Raw genomic sequence first — 20,870 nt, 5'->3', positions numbered from 1 at the left:
ACACACACACACACTGACAGTACACAGGCACCAGGTTAGCTGTGAAAATGTCGCAGTAAATAACACACAATGTGGAACAAGCAGCTGATATGCAACCTTGTGTGGTTTTTGTGCGGTGTGTGTGTGTGCGTGTGTGTGTGTGTGTGTGTGTGTGTGTGTGTGTGTGTGTGTGTGTGTGTGTGTGTGTGTATGTGCGTGCGCGCGCATGGGACCATGTTTATAGTGGCAGAACGACCTTCACGGCACCACCTCATTCTATTACTATACTACCCTCATTCCACTGTACTTTCTGTACACACACGTGCAAAAAATAATCCACACAAACACAGCAGGAGAGGGACGTGTGTGTGTGTGTGTGTGTGTGTGTGTGTGTGTGTGTGTGTGTGTGTGTGTGTGTGTGTGTGTGTGTGTGTGAGAGCTCCCGCTCAAGTTCAACCAGGGAGAACCAGGCAGACATCTCACTTTAATAAACAGTGTCGATCCACCGGAGGAGCGTTGTAACTGTTCGGTTTCTCCTTCGCGCGTCGAGAAAACAGAGTTCAGGAAAATGAGGATGAATTATGGACGCACAACCCTGTCACTCCACGAATTTGCAAATTTGTGGGTGTTTGACGAGCCGTAAAGTGTGTGAGCGTGTGTGAGCGTGTGTGCGCGCGTGTGAGTATGTGTGTGTGTGTGTGTGTGTGTAGGCTGTTCTTATGCAAGCGTTAGTCATCTCAGCGGTCTTGACATTTCTTTCCATACGAAATCAAAGCAGGCAGATTTGCTTCCAGTCAATCAGAAACCGAGCAGGAATACAACTGCTCACGGTAATCGAACATCACAGTACGACGTTACTGCTGCACACGTTTCCTTGAACCCGAATTTGCATCGTCACAAGTTGCATTACTGCAACTGAAAAATCTGTAAATCTTGCATTAAGAAAGACGGCAACTGCACACATCGATTAATACCACGGCTATTTAGGATCGCAAGTGCAGAATTATTACAGCACTTAAGCTTTTATTTTTTTGGAAACTTGCCCCTTGTTACCACTGGCAGCCTAGCTTGCACTTTTGCCTTCAGAGGCTTGTGCCAGTAATCTCCCAGCAGCCCCGTCCGACTCAACTTGATCCTGAAGAAACCTAAGAATACTGTATATCATCAAAACATTCACATCTCTGTTCCTTTGCCTTTTCGGGCCTTATAATATCTGCCAACAGCACGTTATCCACTGTCTTTGGAAGTTTTTTAAACCTGCAATAATGTTTCAAAGAATCCCCATAAATCTGATCATCCTCACATCTTCGGAGCCGGTAGGAGAATTTATTAACCAACATAATAGTTAAAAACCTTTTTAGTCTCGGTCGGCAGCATTAGGATTTTGAGAATTCTCCCGCAGAAGCACCAGTGTGATCACTCTGTGTCGGAATTAAAGTATTAAGTATTTGTGTCACTAGAAAGTCATAACTTCCTTACTTGCCATCTACTCATAAGTTCAGTATTACATCTTGAGGTGCTCATCCCACCTGGAAGCAGCATACATTTACCCTCCAGGGCTCTGCGGAGCTCCTCAGGTTAAGATGCCCACATCACACACAATCAGCACTTCACTGACAGCACTTCAATACGGCTGCCAGAGGGGAAATTACATCACTTCAGAGCTCTCTAGTCTCTGTTGTACACCCCTGCATGCTAAAGCGACTGCATCCTGGTGACAGCGATGCTAAAAACAGAATCAGTCGTTTCTAGATTGTTTCTGAAGAGCACCTGTAGGGGAGAGCACGAGCAGCTCCGCAGTCGGTTTGGAAGAGTCTGCGATGTGTTCCGGTGCGCTGGTGGCCACAGAGGGCTGAACACGACCGGAGAGTTGAGAGGCAGAGAAACAAACTGTAGGGGGCCTTTCTCCGCCGGTTTCCGAGGTGTTCAGCTCCTCATTCAGCTGCTGGCAACAGCGCTAATGAACCGGCCCAAAGCTGCCATTCAAATGGGACCAGAACACACACACACACACACACACACACACACACACACACACACACACACACACACACACACACACACACACACACACACACACACACACACACAGGCAGCAGAGGGTGACTGGTGCAATCAGCCGCTCCGTCCTTGAGGGGAGTGAGGGATGCCGGGGGTGACACATCATCGCTGCGACGCTTCACACACACACACACACGCTTCACACTCACACACACACACACACACACACACACACACACACACACACACACACACACACACACACACACACACACACACACACACACACACACACACACGCACGCACACACACACACACACACACAGAGGGTGATTCCTTCACTCTTCCTTGTAGGCGGTCCACTACATTACCAGACAATATGGAAGCAGTAACACCCCCAAATAAGTATAAAAGCCACAAAGGGGACGAGAAGGCAGGCCTGGCTATGACCTGAGTATAAAACAGCATCGCCCAGTGCTCTGGTCCAAGGCCAAACGGGGCCTAGCGGGGGCTTTCCAACAAGCTCCGCTGCAGGACCGAGACCGACGTGAACCTCGTTCATACATCTCAATTTGAAGGGAAGCGTGAGGGACACAAAACTGAAAGTCCTTTCAGCTTGTGACACTAACCAGGATGGGTTCACGGCATGTTCTGGCATTCAAGCAGTGGAAAAAGAAGACATATGCTCGATATCAAAACTGTTCCTATCATTAGTGATAGAATTTAACTTCTCACTGAGCATCGCACAGTGGTAGTGGAAATTCACCGGGTAAAAATACAACGTTTCACTGCATGGGCACTAGAGTTTGGTCTAGTGGGACTGAAGACCTCCCAGGATTAGCTCCAGACTGCCAGCCAACCTGTATAAGGCGGCTGAGAGGTAGTTGATGTAGGACAGTTTGAGATCTTTCAACAGAGGCTGGTTTTGCCTCGTAGATTTTGTTCCGTTGTGTAAACTGTGTGCAATGGCCTCCCTGGGGAGGAAGACCCCAGCTGGATCCCGCAGAGAGACTTTCCTGTTGTGGAGTTTGCATGTTCTACCTCTGCACGCACGGGTTTTCTCCTGCCACCTTCCACCCACAATCCAAGCCAGACAGGCCGACACAGAGCTCCGTTTTACTCCGGTTCCCACTGAAACACCCATAAAAGGCTTTCCGAGACTTTTCTAATGAGCCTATATAGAATTTGCAGAAGAACGCGAGGCCATAAATGGCCACTTTTCAAGCTGGACGTCTGCTGCACAGCAAAATGCTGCTTTTTCTGATCCTTACTGCGTAACTCTTCTTCCACTCCCGGCCTAACTGAACTCACTACAAGACTTTACTTTTCATTTAGTTTTAATCTCAGTCTTAACATTAACTTTGCTCCGACAGCTTTCATTTCACAAGAAAAGAACCATTAGATTGTACAATGTGAGTGTTTGTTTTGCTTTCAGCAATACGCAGCTGAAAGCAGGAGTACATCAGGTCAGACATAGAGTATTTTCTACTTGAAGTTCCATCTTATAGACGCACACTCTTTCCAACACCTGCATAACGAGACTCTTCCTTCCCTTTGCTATCTCGCTCACCCACTCCCCTCACCTGTCCCTCTCTTTTGTGCGCCCCTCCACACACACTCCCTCAATCGTCTTTCCTCTTGAAATCACCTGCAGAGGAATCGATAAGCTATCAGACCATGAAGACTCACAGACTCACTATCTCTCTTTCTCTCTGTATTTCATGCTGTGTCAATCGGCTATCGGCCTGCCTCAGCCAGTGTTTGTGCTCCTCACCCTGTTACTGTGTGTGTGTGTGTGTGTGTGTGTGTGTGTGTGTGTGTGTGTGTGTGTGTGTGTGTGTGTGTGTGTGTGTGTGTTCAACTTCAAGTGTGTACTGTCAAACCAAATCCCACATTTGATTGACAAAACATCTACAACTTGCACTTGTTGAGGGCAGTGTGTGTGTGTGTGTGTGTGTGTGTGTGTGTGTGTGTGTGTGTGTGTGTGTGTGTGTGTGTGTGCACATGCGTACACGTGCTGCCCCAGTAAACCAGACAGCTCCAGAGTCCTGGTAGAGCAGTATTCAAGCAGAAGCTCGGGTGCGATAGATGGAGATAGAGCAGGCAATGCTGACATCAAGGGCAATGAAAACAAATGAGAAAAAAAAAAGGGAAATGAGTGAAAGCGAACGAATACAGTAAATGAAGAGGAAGAGAGTGAGAGAGTCAAAGAGCAATTGGGAGGGAGGATGAATGCAAAATGAAAGAGGGAGAGGGTTGAAACGGGGTCAGGTGCCACTGAGGGGGGAAAAAAAAGAAAAAAGCACAAAGCTGAGCAGAGCTCAGGGAAAAACATGAAGCATGAGAGAGAAAAACACAGGGGAGGTAGGTGTGTGCAACAGAAAAAAAAGAAAAGAAGAAGAAGAGAGACAGAAGGGTGTGTGGGGCGAGACTAACAGAGGAAGGCTTTGAGGGGCTCGAGCACAACACGTACAAAACGGCTGCTGCGTCAGTACAGAGAAAACACAAACTTTAAAGCTGATTGTCGAGTTTGATGGTCGACGGATAAAGTGGCTTGAAATTGCAGGCAGGTCTGAATATGAACGGCTGTCAGGTCATATGAATGTCTGTGTCCTATTTACATATAAATGCAATATTATTATTATTATTACTTTTTATTTATAGAGTATTGCTCTCTGTGCGTGTGGTTTCATTACAAAAAACATCCAACGGCACCAACTAGTGGCCCAACATGAATACGACATTGTTTTTAAAATGTTCGGTGTAAACAGAAAACTTTTCTCAAACGAAGATACAAAAACAATAAGTAGAGAGTTTGTTAAGGTAGTTAGTGGCTTCAAACTGCCCATAGGTGTTGAGATAGAGCACGAGGGTGGTTTTGGCCTTGGTTAGATGAAGTAGGTACAGAAGATGCATGGATGAAACAAAGATAGACATAAAATGAAGGCGTTGGCTCAAACTGTGGAAACACTGACACCCGGAAAAACAAGGGAACCCTCTGTAATAACGCGAGGTGACAATAAAAAACACAGTACAAGCTGATCCAGTCCAGAGTTTTGACTGTTAAACTGTCAACAGACTCCATGAATGTTCAGACACTGGCGGGAGGCGGAGACACACTCTATCACGCACACACCTCAACGTTTAAGCCTTGTACACACGGTCACAACCACACTTTAAAAAAAGAAAAACTTTTTTTTTTTTTTTTTTTTACAAAAGATGCCTGAAGATGCATGCGTGTCTCAACACATACTCATTCAAACACACACTCACAAAGAAAGAATTTGGCTTAATACCCGGGATTGCGTCACACGAGCGACATTCCTTGTGTCAACAGCGCCCCCGCCTTGGCGTGAGGCGGGAAACAATATCAAGGGGAGGAAGGTACAACACACACCAGCATGGGTGGGTAAATATTCCCCGAGTGCAATCAACAAGGCATCGCTCATTTGTAATCCGTCGATGGGAATCAAGTGCTACAGACATAACGACAGACAGACGGAAGGTTGATTACAAATCATTTGCTCCCCGCAGGCAAGCCTCAATTTTGTGATTACAGCAATTAAAGCAAAAGCGAATGCAAATTATTAGATCAACCTCCGAAGTTTGGTGTTAAAGCCTCGCATGAACTGAACTTCCGCTGCAGCAAAAAAGCCTGAACCAACAGAGTTCAACTTGTAATGTACAGTTTAGTGACAGACATTTCCTTTCCTACATAACAGATTATTTATATTAATTTAATAAGAATTTTGAATCAATTAATCACATGTTTTGGAATCAATCTCGATCAATACCACTTCACATTGTCATAATATATTTTCAGAACATGAATGCATATTGCACACATTATGTATATTGCACTATTATTTTAACAGTCTAGAATTATGTAGATGAATCCCCCCCTAAAAGGAAGAAAAACTCCTGCAGCTATGGAGAAAGTGTTGCTCAACATATTCAAGTGGATATATATATATATCTCTCTCACTAAATTATGCAATGAAATAATACATGGAACTCAGTTATTTGTATTTCCAATCAGGCCATTCATATTCAAATCTGATTCTCCACACATTTACATGAAATACATTAACATCGTCGACTTATTCTTTGTTCATTTGAAGCATATTGCTCAAGTCTAAACAGCTTCGGTCAGTATTTTAATACTGGAAGATTACGCAGCATCCACAAGCAGGTTTTCACTCTTCACACACGCCGTTACAAACGCTTATATAACTTTGTAGGAGTTAAAAACGTGTACGGCACATTACTATATGCATGTCCAGTGTGTGCATAATGCCATATCACTGTTGTGGATGAGAAGTGTGGTCACGCAAGCCTGAGCAGCCCTGGGAAGTAGGTCAATGAGGGAGAGAGGGAGAGAGAGAGAGAGAGAGAGAGAGAGAGAGAGAGAGAGAGAGAGATGACTAGATAAAAAGTGAAAGGAGTAGTAAAATCACTGTGGAAAGTTACCAATTGAACACAACTAGGATGTTTCTTGTAATGACAACATGTACTCGCATGCAAAAGGATATTGCATGAACCCTGACTTGTGTGTGTGTGTGTGTGTGTGTGTGTGTGTGTGTGTGTGTGTGTGTGTGTCAATCCCAAAGGAACATAAATGGCCTCACCTACCTCTCACAATATCTCAGCTCTATGCAGGTAGAAGCCTGCGTACTTGCAGCCCACATGCATGACTCACACAGTCCAGCATAAACACACTCACACACACACACACACACACACACACACACACACACACACACACACACACACACACACACACACACACACACACACACACACACACACACACACACACACACACACACACACACACACACACACCTCTAAACTTTCCATCGCTAATCTCTACGGAGCCTCCCGAGTCCATCTCTGCAGGCCGACTCCACCCCGAAGTGTTTATCATTATGAATTATCAGTGAAATTACATCACATTATCAGGAGAATACATCACAATATCAGAGTTATTGCATTTCGGGCTCCTACAGCGAGGGCAATTTATTAAGTTCTGACGAGTTACCGCATTAGTGGGCAGTTACTAAGTTTCTCTATCGCTTGTAAATTGATGATGTTGGGGTTTTTTTTTTTTTGCAGGCTGCAGTCAGGAGCAAGGTTGGGATTTCAGCTGTGATTGAGAGAAACCGCTATCTCAGTCCTCACATGGAGACCTCCCAGTGATTATGATCGAACTCGAGGTCACACACCAGTCAAAAGTGAGTGATGTGATGGCGACGAGCGCACATCTGTGCCAAGAAATCTATTTATAACAGGCGGTCTGCAGGGTACACGCATATTAAAGCTTTTTTTCTGTTTCTTACATCTAAAAATAACAACAAATGGCTTTTAAAGTGGAGTAATGGAAGAAGAGAAATGCTTAGCGCGAGTGTGTGCTCTGCTGCATTGAACCATATCGAATAGCATTGTACTGGGTGTGTTTCTAGATAACTGCAGCAGCTGAGAGGGGCCACGTGATCGCACCGACCGACCTGCACACGCCTCCCCATGGCACCTGGTTGCCACGGCTATATGCAATGTTGGCATATTTGTCTGTGTGTCTGTGAGAACTCCACGCCATGGAAATTTCCTTTAACCTTTTCTCTCATTTACACCAGTGCCCTTGAGAGTTACCCTACACACACACACACACACACACACACACACACACACACACACACACACACACACACACACACACACACACACACACACACACACACACACACACACACACACACACACACACACACACACACTGTGTGCAGTACAGACGACAGTGGAGATAAACCAACTGTCATTCTGTTGAGACTATAAACAGTTTGTGTGCCCAACTCTTTAAAACCAACAAATCTGCTTAGCCATCACATGATTTTTTTTTAAATTTATTTATTTATTTACTTTTTTAAACTGCCAGTACAACCAACTACTACTTCCACTGCCAGTACGAGCAGCCTGTTGCTAATACGAGCGAAAGCCACAAGCTTTTTTAGTAATCCCGAGAGGTTCACCGCCGCTGCAGATACTCTTGAACCGTGTCTGCAGCGACTATTAGGACTACTTTAAGACAGAAGACAACAAGCAACGTCTAGACTACCGATTCCCACTGCTGCAGCCGCTACTACTGTTTAAACTACTACACTGGTAGAAGTACATGTAACCTGCCATTACTACTGTTATTGAATATATTAGTAAAACAATTCGATTAAGCACAACTAATCCCATCAATCCGGCTGTTAGCACTGTTGTCGTTCACACAATTGCTTTGACATTTATGAAAAGCTGCAATTAAAGCGATTACATATTGGGCTAGCCTAAAGCATCCCTCTAAATTAGTTTCGGCGAACGAAACACAACCATTTATTTGACCTTGTTTGGGTTAGTTTTGCTAGAAAATTTGACCTGTGACAAACTAAATTAATACGATCCTCGACCGCCATAGCCCAAACCACAACACTTGGATTGGGCGATACTGCAGTAAGCTCCTTGTAATCTCACAACAATGACATTGTGAAAAGAGGCTCTCTACTTCTTCGGCATGACGACATATCGATCACCCCTGTGAGATCGTTATCGACAAGTCTTCTCTCAAGTTGTGATGCCCTGATTTAGCATTCACTCTGTCATCCTAACAACTTATCCCACTGCTGACATTATCAACATGAATGTGTCTGTGATGCTACGCCGCGTCTTCAACCTCAGCAGAAGACCGGTTCAGAGACGCCACAGGACGGATTTACCCACTGACAGCAACTTGTAATCCTTAAACTTGTGGACCATGAGTTGTAATCACATCCAATAATCCTGCTCAACCAGTGGATTATTGGTAGGGAAGGGAAGCGCTGTTGTATACGTTTTTTGTCAAGTCAGAGACCCAACCGCGATGCCTCTGCAGGGATGTGTGTGTATGTCTCACCTATTCTGGCCAGCGAGCTATAGTGTCGGAGGAGTGATGATGTGTTTGTGCATTTGGGTGCATGCCCATCCACGGTCCAGACATCTTTACAACTCGATCTGTCTGACGGTTAAGTCGGGGCGAGCCCCAGCCAAAACACTGGCACCATGTCAAAACAGAGAGAGACGCAGAGACGGGGAAAAGACAGAGACCGAGGCGGAGACTTATGTTTGGGCTACGACAGAGCCCAAACTAATATCCGAGCAGCGTTCACACCTCCAGCCCTCGCGCAACTCTCATTCGTCTTCCATGTTTTATTACAGTGAAAAGCAGAATCAAAGTCTCAATTTACCAGCGGCCCGGAGAGTCAAAGTCCATTTTCTTTAACTGCGGCGGTGTGTGAACGTGCCTCACTTTTTACAGCTGTCGACTGAAGCATAACTCAAGCTTGAGTCCAAAATCCACTTTCAAAAGAGTCCAAATGTAATTCTAATCGTGAGCATCGCAAGAGCTTCCAGTTTGGTAAACTGTGCAAACCTCAAATGTCGCTCCCCGAGCTGACGGCGGCACAGAGGCCGACATGATGCTCTTTGTAACGCTGGTGTGTTCGCTGTGATTATTAACATCTCTCTCATCTCATCTGTCTCTCATCCCAGATTTTAGCAACAGACACAACCCTGGGTAAGCTGTTTCTGCTTTAAAATAAGACATTTCCCTGGTGGCTGCCCCAGCGATAAATCAGGTAACGGAGCTTTAAAGAAATAGGGCAGCCAGCGAGCTCTGCAAACCGCTGGGCCTCTGCATGCCTCCCTACAAAGCTCTGAGCTGCTGGGCAAGATTGGATTCCCTCCCCATCAAACCTTTGCTGTCTCCCTTAGGTGTTGTACAAGGGTACAGCATGTGCGTGCATGTGTGTGTGTGTGTGTGTGTGTGTGTGTGTGTGTGTGTGTGTGTGTGTGTGTGTGTGTGTGTGTGTGTGTGTGCGGAGAATGACAAATAAGCTCACGTTCGTGTTGACACTATCAATACAGCAACACGTTCCCTGTGATGAATACAAATCACCAGTAAAGGTTAGCTGAGGACACATGACATGTATACACACACACACACACACACACACACACACACACACACACACACACACACACACACACACATACATACATACATACATGCACACATGCAAACCTCAACATAAATGGTTCTCATAGAAAATGGAAAGAGGTCACAGGTGAGGAAAATAAATGAGTGGAAATTAATGGGTTTGAGTCAGGTCTGTAGAGAAAATGTTTAGACACGCCTATCCTGTCATTGCATGTGCATTGAAAGATGCACAATTTACCACAAGGCCACCGTATCGACCCGTTCAAACAGAAAGTCGACACAACATGCACTTTGGTAATATTTCCACCTGATTCTGCAATAGACGTCCAGAAGTGTTATGATTGCGCGGCCAACACGACACGCGGGGGGATAATGGAAAAGACCGCAGAACATGGACACATTAACACTTCACGGATCACAGAACACAATAGATTTCCCTTCCATCTTATATCTTAAGAAAAATTGGCACAGCAACCTCCTGGGAGCATCGAAACAACTCGAAATGAGAAGCAAGAATTAAAAAAATAAATAAATAGTGTGTAGAGACTGAGTTAGGGGAATGGCTGCAGCAACACTCAAATGTTACCAAATTGTTTGAATATGATGAATAAATCAATCATCGTTGGGCTTTCTGGTTCAAACCTGGAGGCTGAGAAGTTAGTATCGCTGTGTAGGCGAGGTTTTCGTCCAATAATCTAAAGACATGCCCTTATGGTTAATGGTTAATGCCCATAATAGTGAGTGATTGTCTGCATGTGTCGCCCAGAGTGCCTGTTGCTCCCTTCAACCACAACCTGGAAAAACCTACCAGAGCCTGGAAATGGCTGGTACCGGACACAGATGGATGGATGAATGAATGAATGGATCTAAAAATGCCCAATAAAAGGTCCTGTTAAGCCAGCAGGACTATCCCACTGAATCTGCTTCCTGTCAGCACATCACATGGTCAAATGGGATTAAAATGTTGGTTTACAACAACAAATATCCAAAATGCTGGTGAGTGTTCTGCTCGCCGTCTGAATGCGCCATAAAGATAAGAACCGTGATAAAAGACAAGAAAAGGAAGTGGCTATGATGAGCGGTGATAGCGGTGGATCACAGCTCTGACTGTAAAGTACATAATCTGTTTTAAAACCATAGCCTGGAGACGGACAGAGAGAGGAAGGGAGGGAGATCGGATGAGATGGAGAAGAAATTTACATCTTCACATCCCACTCTGGTTTGAGTCACCGCTCGAACGGCGGCAACCTGGAACATGGCGACAAACCGAATAGATTTTCATATAAATCGAGACGGCGAACGGCAGTTGATGAATACTTAATACGACTCCCGCTCACTAGCAACCTTTTCCTGCTGGATTCTTCTTTACGTCGCTTGTTTCTTCTTCTTCTTCTTCTTCTTCTTCACCACACTATGGGTTCTGGGAGCCTCTCACTGAGATACACGCAATAGAGTCGCTGTGCGTGTTGAAATCTTCGCACGGTTGAGTGCGACTCTGCTGCTGCTGCACCTCAGGGGAAGGAGAACTGCTTGGAAAACCCTGCAGAGGCCGTGCAAGATAGGAGGAGAAACTGGATCTAGAGATTCTGCAGCAGTACCCAGTTTCTTCTGCCGACACCGTGACCTCTGCTGTAAGCATTTATTCCACTACGAGTCTCTCCGGGGACTTGAAGTCGTATAAGTGACTAAACTGTCAAGTCAAATAGAGTGGTTCAGGGGGAAGCCTTGAAAACTGGAGAAAAGTTTGCAATTCTTAGGATTTCTTTGGATGCGTTTTGGGTTGGAAGGTTGGTTTAAGGTCTGTGGTAGGCTTGTCAGCTTTTAAATGAGATATTTATAACTGGCAGTGATTTTAAACTGATGGTTCTGAAGATGCACGTTTCCTGCAGCAACCTTTACGAGATGAACAATGACTTGTCTTCCAGGCATTACTGCCAAGCCTTTCACAGCCGGCAATCACAGAACAACCCACGCACGCATATCTACAAGCAATTTGATGTCACCGATCAGCCCAACAAGCACGTCATCGGACAGCTTGAGGCAAGATTGAGACAGATACCTACAGAGCCACTGACGACGGAAGTGTCTTTAGATTATGCAGAAGGAAAACATGCAAACCCTTCACAGAAATCAATGGTTTATTAAAGAACTCCTGCGATGAGGCAAAAGCTCAAACCACAACCAAATGGTACTGATGTATTATGGCAAAGTTTGGATTTCAGACCAAATGACCTAAAGAGAAGCCAAACCCCGGAATTGGAGCACGCTGATACAGTCTTCTTAGTAGAAATAAAGAAGTATTGTGTGGCTGTGTTTGTCCCAAAACCATGCAGGTCAGTAAACCTTTGCTAGTTTATTCCTCTAAGCAAATCAGGCGAAAGGTTAACGCTGCCGCGGCCTTGCTACGTTCTGTACAGGAGAAAAACTCAAAGCCAGACAATTCCAATAATGTGCAAATGGCAAAACAAAAACTACTAAATATTTTCCACTGTGACCGGCAAGAATCTGGATGTCTCCTGTCGCAGTATCTCCTGTGAGCTGTGAATTAATCATAATAAAACTGCAATCTGAATGAAATCCATTCTGCCATCTTTGTCATTAGGAGGGACGATCTGTGGCATCAAATTGAGTTCTTCCCATTACTCCTGAGCCGCAAAAGCAAATTAAACAACTGCATTATGCTATCCGACAAACCAAACACACGCGTATGATAAAGGAGTCTGAAATATGAACACAAAATAGTAAAAATTTGAGGAGCAAATTAGTCAAAAGACGAGAAACGAATGTAAATTATTGCATCCAAACAAATAATGTTAATTCTTTTAGATGGTGATATTGGATGAAAAGACAACAACACACAAATTAGTTACACAACAGTACAGTTTTACTTTGCAAACTCCTATTTCACATGATTATGACGCTATCAAGGCCAATGAAACAAACAGGAACCGTTTTCAGGTTTTTATTTTCTGACTAGACTGAAGTTGAAAGCAGAAATAAGTGCGACAGGCAACTAGAAGATTACTTTACAAAGATACTCGTACTAATTTACTCAAAAGAAACGTAATTTTTTTTTTTTTTTAAATCTGTATTTTTGTTTGTAGTTTAATCCATCCAGAACGGCTCTGATGTGTGTGCGTGAGCGTTGGCTGCGATGCCAAGCAGGCCCGAGTGAGCAGCTGACGAATCACCACCTAATTAATAATTTAAAGACCCCTCACCTGCCGCCGCTCGCAGGTTAGCAAGGAATGGTACATCCGAACATGTGACACACACACACACACACACACACACACACACACACACACACACACACACGCACACAGACACGAGCACGCCGGCCCCGTCGGGGGGTCAGCGTCTAAGCCGGATGCCTGATGAACCTCAGAGGGATTTGGGAGGAAGTGAACGTATTCCCCATCACCCACACTGACGCACACGAACACAGCAAGGCTCCTCAGCCACACACACACGCACACGCACACACTTGCATTTACACTTCCACACAGTTACACTTCCACACCCTCGCTTCCATCGGGCACCTTGGTTCAGCACCACAGCAACCACCAGATCACAGCCAGGCCTCTGCAGCGCTGGAATAAGAAGCATTACCCGGAGCAGAGCCAGTCGGAGTGGCAACAGAGCGGGGGGGCTTTATCGATTTAACACTTTACCATTCGTCTTAACAGAAAGAAAATGTAATGTCACAGCACATATGCTGTTAGTCTAACTCAGTTGGCCACAAACTGGCTGCGACCACACCGCTGAGTGCACGTCCAAAACAATACACTTTCCTATTCCACTCCTTCAGATTACGGTCAGGGGAACATTTTGTTCCATCTGCAGATGCGTCTTGACAGTCTGTTCCCACAATAACTCCAGAACTGGTGAGCCACACTAGTTTCCCTGCTTCCAAAAGGAATCAAATCGAAAAGGAAATATCTCCCAAAGCGTGTTACACCGCGTCCATCGCTGTGTGGGCGCGTGCACCTGTGTGTGTGTGTGTGTGTGTATGTGTGAGTCCAGCGCAGAGTGACGGAAGGGACAGGTGAGTCACTGTAGGGCTGCCAGCTGAACACATTGCACTGCAGCACTGCACATCACGACTCAGACGTAAAGAGAAGAAACAGCCAGAGAGATAATGCATAAAAGGCAGGATGATGTGACAAAAATTTAAAAAATAAATAAATAAAAATGCTATGAAAGGAAATATGCAGGAGGACAACAACCCCCCCCCCAAAAAAAAAGAAAAAAAAAAAGGTGTGCAGGGAGAAGGTGACAGAAATGATGTAGGTGAGGGGAGTCAGTTTGGCCGTCCCTGTAAATTCCAGTCACCGCCAATAACACCTGTATCCATCACCGCTGTGTGGAACCTCAAAGCCTTGTTATTTATACACCTGCCTGTCTGCCTCTCTGCCCAACTGTCTGGATCCTTCACTCTTCTCCTGTCACTGTCCTGTTTAAATCCAATTTATTGGCCGACGTCGAGAAAGTGATGGCTGCTCGCGGACTGAGAGAGTAGTTAACGCCCCTCAGTCCTCCGTCTTACGCCAGCCAGGCTGTACACCGAGGATTAAGGAGGGATCCATCTGCTTATTTCTTTGCACTACAGAGATCAAATGTCAAGCAAAAGTGATGGGGCGTGCATAAATTTTGCTCATTATTACACATACTCACAACCCAGGCTGGGTTTTTTTTTCCTTCTTCTTTTCCACCAAATTAGGAACAAACATGCACGTTAACGAAGGTTTGGGAGGTCTCCCCTGGAATCAGCCCCAGCATAAAACTGAATCACTTTTATGTGGCGTGGATTAGCCTCAAATGGCTCACAGAGGTTACTTCGACGCAAATTTACAGAGAAGTTATGAGTTCAGCGCTCTTATAATGCAACAAGTAAACGCTTTGAAAGTGCAGCTTTCCCAGCAGAACCATATTATCGAAGTAAACCCAGCTAAATGTGGCCGGTCAGGGACCGTGACTTCTGATACGAAATCCAAAAGATCACCTGACAGCCGACCGGCTGCCACGCAGGAGTTCACACATACACACACACACACACACATACACATACACACACACACACACACGGTTATTGGATAAAGTGCTGACTGACAGTATGGAGCAGCAGAGTAATGGCTTTAATGTTTATTAACTTTTCCATTTTGGTACTTGGTAGGCGTTGTTTTAGAGATGCAATCAACATTTCATACACTTTGGACAGGAGTTTTACCTTGATTAGTCTACCTGTAACATGTAGCTCGGGGCTCGCGGGCAGCAGACGCGGAGGCAGTAAGTAATTGGATGATGTCTTGAAATAGCGTCCGATATTTAACAAGATTTTTTTTAATTCCCCAAAACACGTCATGCTACTCTCTCGGACGGAGTTTGTTGCCTTCGGTGTGTTTTCAGGCAACGCGCCTCCAATTAAGCGTGCAGCCAATGTGTGTGTGGAGCTGAAGTTTAGATTTCACTTGGGCAGAAAGCAATCTTTATTAATTCCACGTGATAAAGAGACTCTAAATCCCAGATTTCATCAATCACTTTGGGCCTTTTTTTTTTTTTTTAGAGATCACGCCAAACTTTGACAGCGCAGCAGTAGCACAGACTGGCCTGGTATGCTTTGGCAATTAATTTTTTTTTACGATCCCTGTGCTGGAACTGGTGCAACTATTTAAGCAACTTGACCTCCAGAACAAGAGGAGATCTTCAAAAATAAACTGGACAAAGAAAGACACACGTGTTTTCAGACCACATGTGGGGTGACTTCTTGTCCTTCTTACCCTGGATTCTGATCTTAGGGGTAAATATATTTTACATGTTTGATTCCAACGTCCTTTCACTGGGGAGCCATCACATGTGCTTTACATTCACATGTGACTTTTCTCTGCAGGGGAGTCGTTGCTTAACTGAACAACGGCGCAAACTAGAGCAGCCACGGTAATATTTGACCAGCAGTGTCTCCTGTGGCCGGTTGCGTCCTGTTGCAGCAGGATGTGGAGGCTGACGTTAGGGTCGGCCTGATCTTCCCGGAGTCGTTCCCCTCAACGGACATGGACACGGCCCTCTGCACCCGATCAATGATTACCCCAGAAAGAGGTTTGAGAGACCGGCTGCAATCTGAAGCAACCTTTCAACAGGTCGAGTCACGTAGCTGCAGATAAAAGTTTTCTGTTGTTAAAACGATTTAGGGATGATCCACGCCGATCAGCCACAACATTATAACCGCTTCATATACAACAAATTGTGATCAACGGTATATTTAGAAAACTTGTTATCAGAACAAGCAGTGGATCTGGGATCGGACAACAAACGCAGGCCAATCTTCATTTTCATAAAAAAGCCTCCCTGTGATTCAGTCCCCAGATCAACATGTCGCTCTAGAGGTATGCTGAACGCTGCAGACCAGGAACGCCAAACCACAAGCTTGTCAAAATATCGCTGAAATAGTACGCTTGCCTATTTCCCCACTTGCAACACAATTTCAAAGCCAAACGTTTCCATCCATTCCCGGCCTACTATGATCCAGCACACCAACAATTACTACCAGTTATTCCCTCCACCTGTCACTAGTTATAATGTTATGGCTGATTAATATATGTGTTTAGGGGACAAGGTCTCCTAGTCATGTGAGCATTTTGAGGATCAAATTAGAGATAAAAACTTTTTTTTTTTTTAAAGAAATGAAGATGATTTGCGCTCACCCCCTTAGATTTCTGTCTTCTGTCACATAAAGGGACATAAGTTATGTCTTTCCGCATAAAATGTTCCTCCTTTTGCTGTAAAACAGTGTCAAACATCAGATGACTCATCCTGCCCTTGAGGGCATTCAATATTTCTGCATTCATCACGAATGCATGTGCATTCAATCGCCAACCGTTGGGAGTAGGTCATGCACATTCAAAACAGTTGACGACAGAGAAAAGCAGCCAAATCGAGAGCACACCCCCTCAGTTCTGATGCCTTTTCAGATGAAATATGTAACGATACATGTATGAAACAGTATACATACTTAATGGTGTGTTTAACAGGACACTCTTTGTCGTTTAACTCAAGCGGCACACGGAATTGTTTCAGTTCGATGATGTAAAAACCCTCCTGTTTGCTTTGTGAAAGTACAACCTATTGACAACCATGAGCGTGGCCGTCAAGCGAGCGTGCGGTCAACGACTGTGCACAATGTTTTGAAGATCAAACTTTGCACTGAACTTCAGGAAACCATCACCTCCTCCACCGGGCAAATGCAGCTCTGCACATGATTGTGTTGACAAGAAACTGAGAATAAACTCAGAGAAAAGGCTTTTTTTCCCCGCAGCAGTCTGAAATATAAATGCAAAGTTTACGGTGTAACGTAATGGATCCGTAATACAATCAGCTCTGACCTTTCCACTGACTTGATTATGAATTTTAATGTGAAAAAAAAGGGAAGAAATAGCGAATATTTTAACCACGAAATCACAAGAGAATGAGGGGATCATTCTCACTTGGAAGAATTGGCAGGAAATTGAAACCATTTAGTGAGAATATTTGATCATCTCTCTGAAAACAGAGAGACATAAAGGGATGGATTAAGTATTTGAATAAAAAAAAATTAAAGAAGCAGGGAAAGAAAACCGGCGAGTTTATGTACTGTATATAAGCGAGAGGGAGAGAGGTTGAGACTGTGTGGGGAGAAAAAAAAAGAGAAGAGGAAGCAGTCACATGTTGGGAGGTGGAGGAGGGGCTACCCGTCACTCCTCTACGTCACAGTAACTCCTCCCTCCCTCCCTCCCTCCCTCCCTCCATCCCTCCCTCCACTACAACTCACATGACTGCAGCAGCCCTGTTCTGTAACTCCAGTCACGAGGATAGAGTAGTATTATAAAAACCAGCCGGCAGGGGCGAGAGGCTTTCACACACACTGAAGGGGAGGGGGAGAGAGAGAGAGAGAGCAAAGGAAAGCCAAGCGCCAGCCCTAATAACCCTGAGTAAATATTAACATATTAACGCTGCGTTTGTAAAACAGATAACCTTATCAGGCAGCACATGAACAAAGTTATGGGGCACTGATCCAATGTGCAATTTAAATTTTTTTTTTTTTTTTTTGTGACTGACTCAATATACACTTTTTATTCCTCCTTCTGTGACGCTCACCGACGTTGGCAGCAATTCAGCATTACGAGCTTCAACTGCATTTCACAGGATTATAGCAGGAATACAGTGTTTTCCATGTAACCAACATCCACCACTTCACTGGAGCTTTATAGAAACATTCCAGTGTTTTTTTTTTATTTATAACTGTATTTTTGAAAATGTAAAAATGAATAATAGATTCCAGTTTACCAGGATTTCTTAGATGATATGCTGCACAGCAGGACTTTGTAATGGCTGTTAAACCAGTAGGCCACCATTGTATGAGATTGCCCATAATCGATTTAGTGCTATTTTAATTTCAACTGGGCATATTGACTGCAGTGATGACACCACAAGAGTCATAGCAGAATGCATTCTAATGCAGGTTAATGAATTTATCCGTGCACATGTAGCTCGTGCTCGACTGATTTAAAAGGACATCACACATAGATGTCCTGCAGTTTTCACATCACTCGTGATTTAGTAGATGCCACATTCTGACCTCCATCCGGGGTATGCTTTGGTTTATTCCCCCTCGCTGTTAATTGCAGTGTGTTGTCATTTCCCTCCAAGGTACATTATGTTTTCATCATGCAGTGTACATCTATGTGGATGGGAGAAGATAAGTCACTGCTGCAGCATATAAATAGTCCACAGTTTCCCTGGATCCCACTGCACACTTGAATTAACCTGCTTGAGCTGCCAATCAGCTGTGACAGATCGCAGCACCCCCCCCACCCCCCCCCCCCCCCCCCCACACACACACACACTCACACACACACCCCAAAACACAACCATCACGTCCTCCGATGACCAAGCGACCACAGGAATATCGAGGACCCGATGCAGTGCAGCGATCAACGCAGGTCCTTGATATTCCAATGACAGCCTGTGCTTGTGGGCTTTACGCAGACGAAGAATAATCCGTGCGTAATTCGGAAGCGCGACCCTGCATCCTGCAGCTGATCAATCCGGCCGTGTTTCCTGAGCATTAAAATAAATAAATAAATAAATCACTAAATCTAGTTCAGAAATCTGCTAATTTTAGACGTCATATCCGTGTATGCAAACACGATATTTCATAAAAGAGCCTATGAATAATAACATGATCATATCCACAGCGTGCATCGTTAAATGCATCACTTTAATTTGATGAAACAACTTCTATGATTGGTAAATATCCCTCTACCGCCCCGCGTGGGGCACCTTGGTAGGAGGTTGATCAGTGATGAAAGTTCATATATTATATATAAATAAAACAGGTATTATTTTGGTGTTTTCGTTGCATTCAAGGGAAGACATTCCGGCGTTTTAATTCCTCATACACGACTGTACGTTAAGCATGAGCGTCACCAACGCAGGGATCCCTACATCGCAGCATTTCCCAGCGTCTTCACGCTTTCTTGCGCAAAAAATGTCGCAAAATAATCCCCCAGCAACACAAGTCGGTGAATACACGCGTTTGTCATCCTCAGCCCGGATGTCCCCTGTCTCTCTCTTGTTTTCGGGCAAACAAACGTGCGAACAGCGGGTTTTGTAACCGTGCGATTACGCAAACGGTTTACGAAAACGCACCAAGTTTCTCAGACGGACAGTCTGTTGTCCCCCGACACAACGTGCCTCTCCTGGAGGACACTGGTTTATCTGAGGGAGTTACTCAACTTTCAAGAGCATCGAACAGGCTGCAGAGATCCAGAGATCCCCAGTTAAGCCCACGGTGCTTGTGGCAAGCAGCTTAATGAAGTGGATAAATAACACCTCCCAGTGTGTTGCAGCGTTGCCACGAGTAGACACTTTATTTAACATCCGGTTCGATACAGCTGGAAAAGATTACACACATCATGTCCACCCAGGGAACCACCAACTTAAATAACTCAAAAGTCAGTTTTTCTTCTCTAATTCTTAGTAGTTGTGTAGATTATCATATAAATATTGTGTCATAACAGTCCTCCGGTGGAGTCCGTGCGTTCAGGGGCGCACCACGTGTCCAAGTCTCCGGCACCTAAATTAAAACTTCCCTCAAGAATGCGTCAAAAGTTTCCAAAGCGCCCCTCTGCATACCAAATAATCCTCCCAAAGCAGCAACACGCCGGCTGCTCTCCGCTTCCAGCGCCAACACAGAAGCATTTACGCGTTTTCATCCGTCAATTCTCCCTCATCGCCGATAGCTGATGACATTTCCTCCGAGGAAACACGTGAAAGCCAGCGGTCAAGACATAGTAGACATTCGCACACACACAGTGCATGCACACCGATGCACCGGGCGCGCTGTGCCGGGGAGATGCTGCTGACAAGCCCGGCGAGAGGCTCGCATCAAGCGGGCATAGCGAGCGCCGCCGTCCGCGACGCGCGGAGACGCACCCCGGCGTGCAAAGCCCAGAGTCCCGTGAGTCCGCAGGGACCAGAATCTTACCTGGCTGCCGGAGTTTTCTGTCAGGTAATTGAAGACAAAGGACGAGAGTTCCTCATCTAATAGTGGAGCGCAGTCCGCCATCTTCTAGTGAATGAGGAGCCGTGGACTCAGAGTGGAGTATAGGAGGAGGAGGAGGAGCAGTGGGTGAAGGCCACCAGCAGGGGGCGCATCTGTTTATACACACACACACACACACACACACACACACACACACACACACACACACACACACACACACACACACACACACACACACACACACACACACACACACACACACCGAGCACATTAAAAAGACGCGGGGTTCCTCAAAGTTGGATCTTGGGACAACAGGAGTTCAACAGTATAATTAC

General features: G+C 45.1%; 1 protein-coding gene across 1 annotated transcript in view; it reads right to left on the bottom strand.

Annotated features, from left to right (window-relative positions):
* The window catches only part of ppargc1b (peroxisome proliferator-activated receptor gamma, coactivator 1 beta), a 92,066-nt gene extending 71,456 nt beyond the window's left edge, over window positions 1-20,610 (bottom strand). Inside the window, exon 1 of the mRNA XM_080465667.1 lies at window positions 20,518-20,610. Coding sequence (XP_080321793.1) covers window positions 20,518-20,598 — 81 coding nt within the window. The 5' untranslated portion in view covers window positions 20,599-20,610. The remainder of the gene's footprint in view (window positions 1-20,517) is intronic.
* Window positions 20,611-20,870: the final 260 nt, after the last annotated feature.

Source organism: Lipophrys pholis, assembly GCF_963383615.2.
Source record: "Lipophrys pholis genome assembly, chromosome: 6".
NCBI classification, from domain to species: domain Eukaryota; kingdom Metazoa; phylum Chordata; class Actinopteri; order Blenniiformes; family Blenniidae; genus Lipophrys; species Lipophrys pholis.
This window is presented reverse-complemented; position numbering and strand designations above follow the sequence as displayed.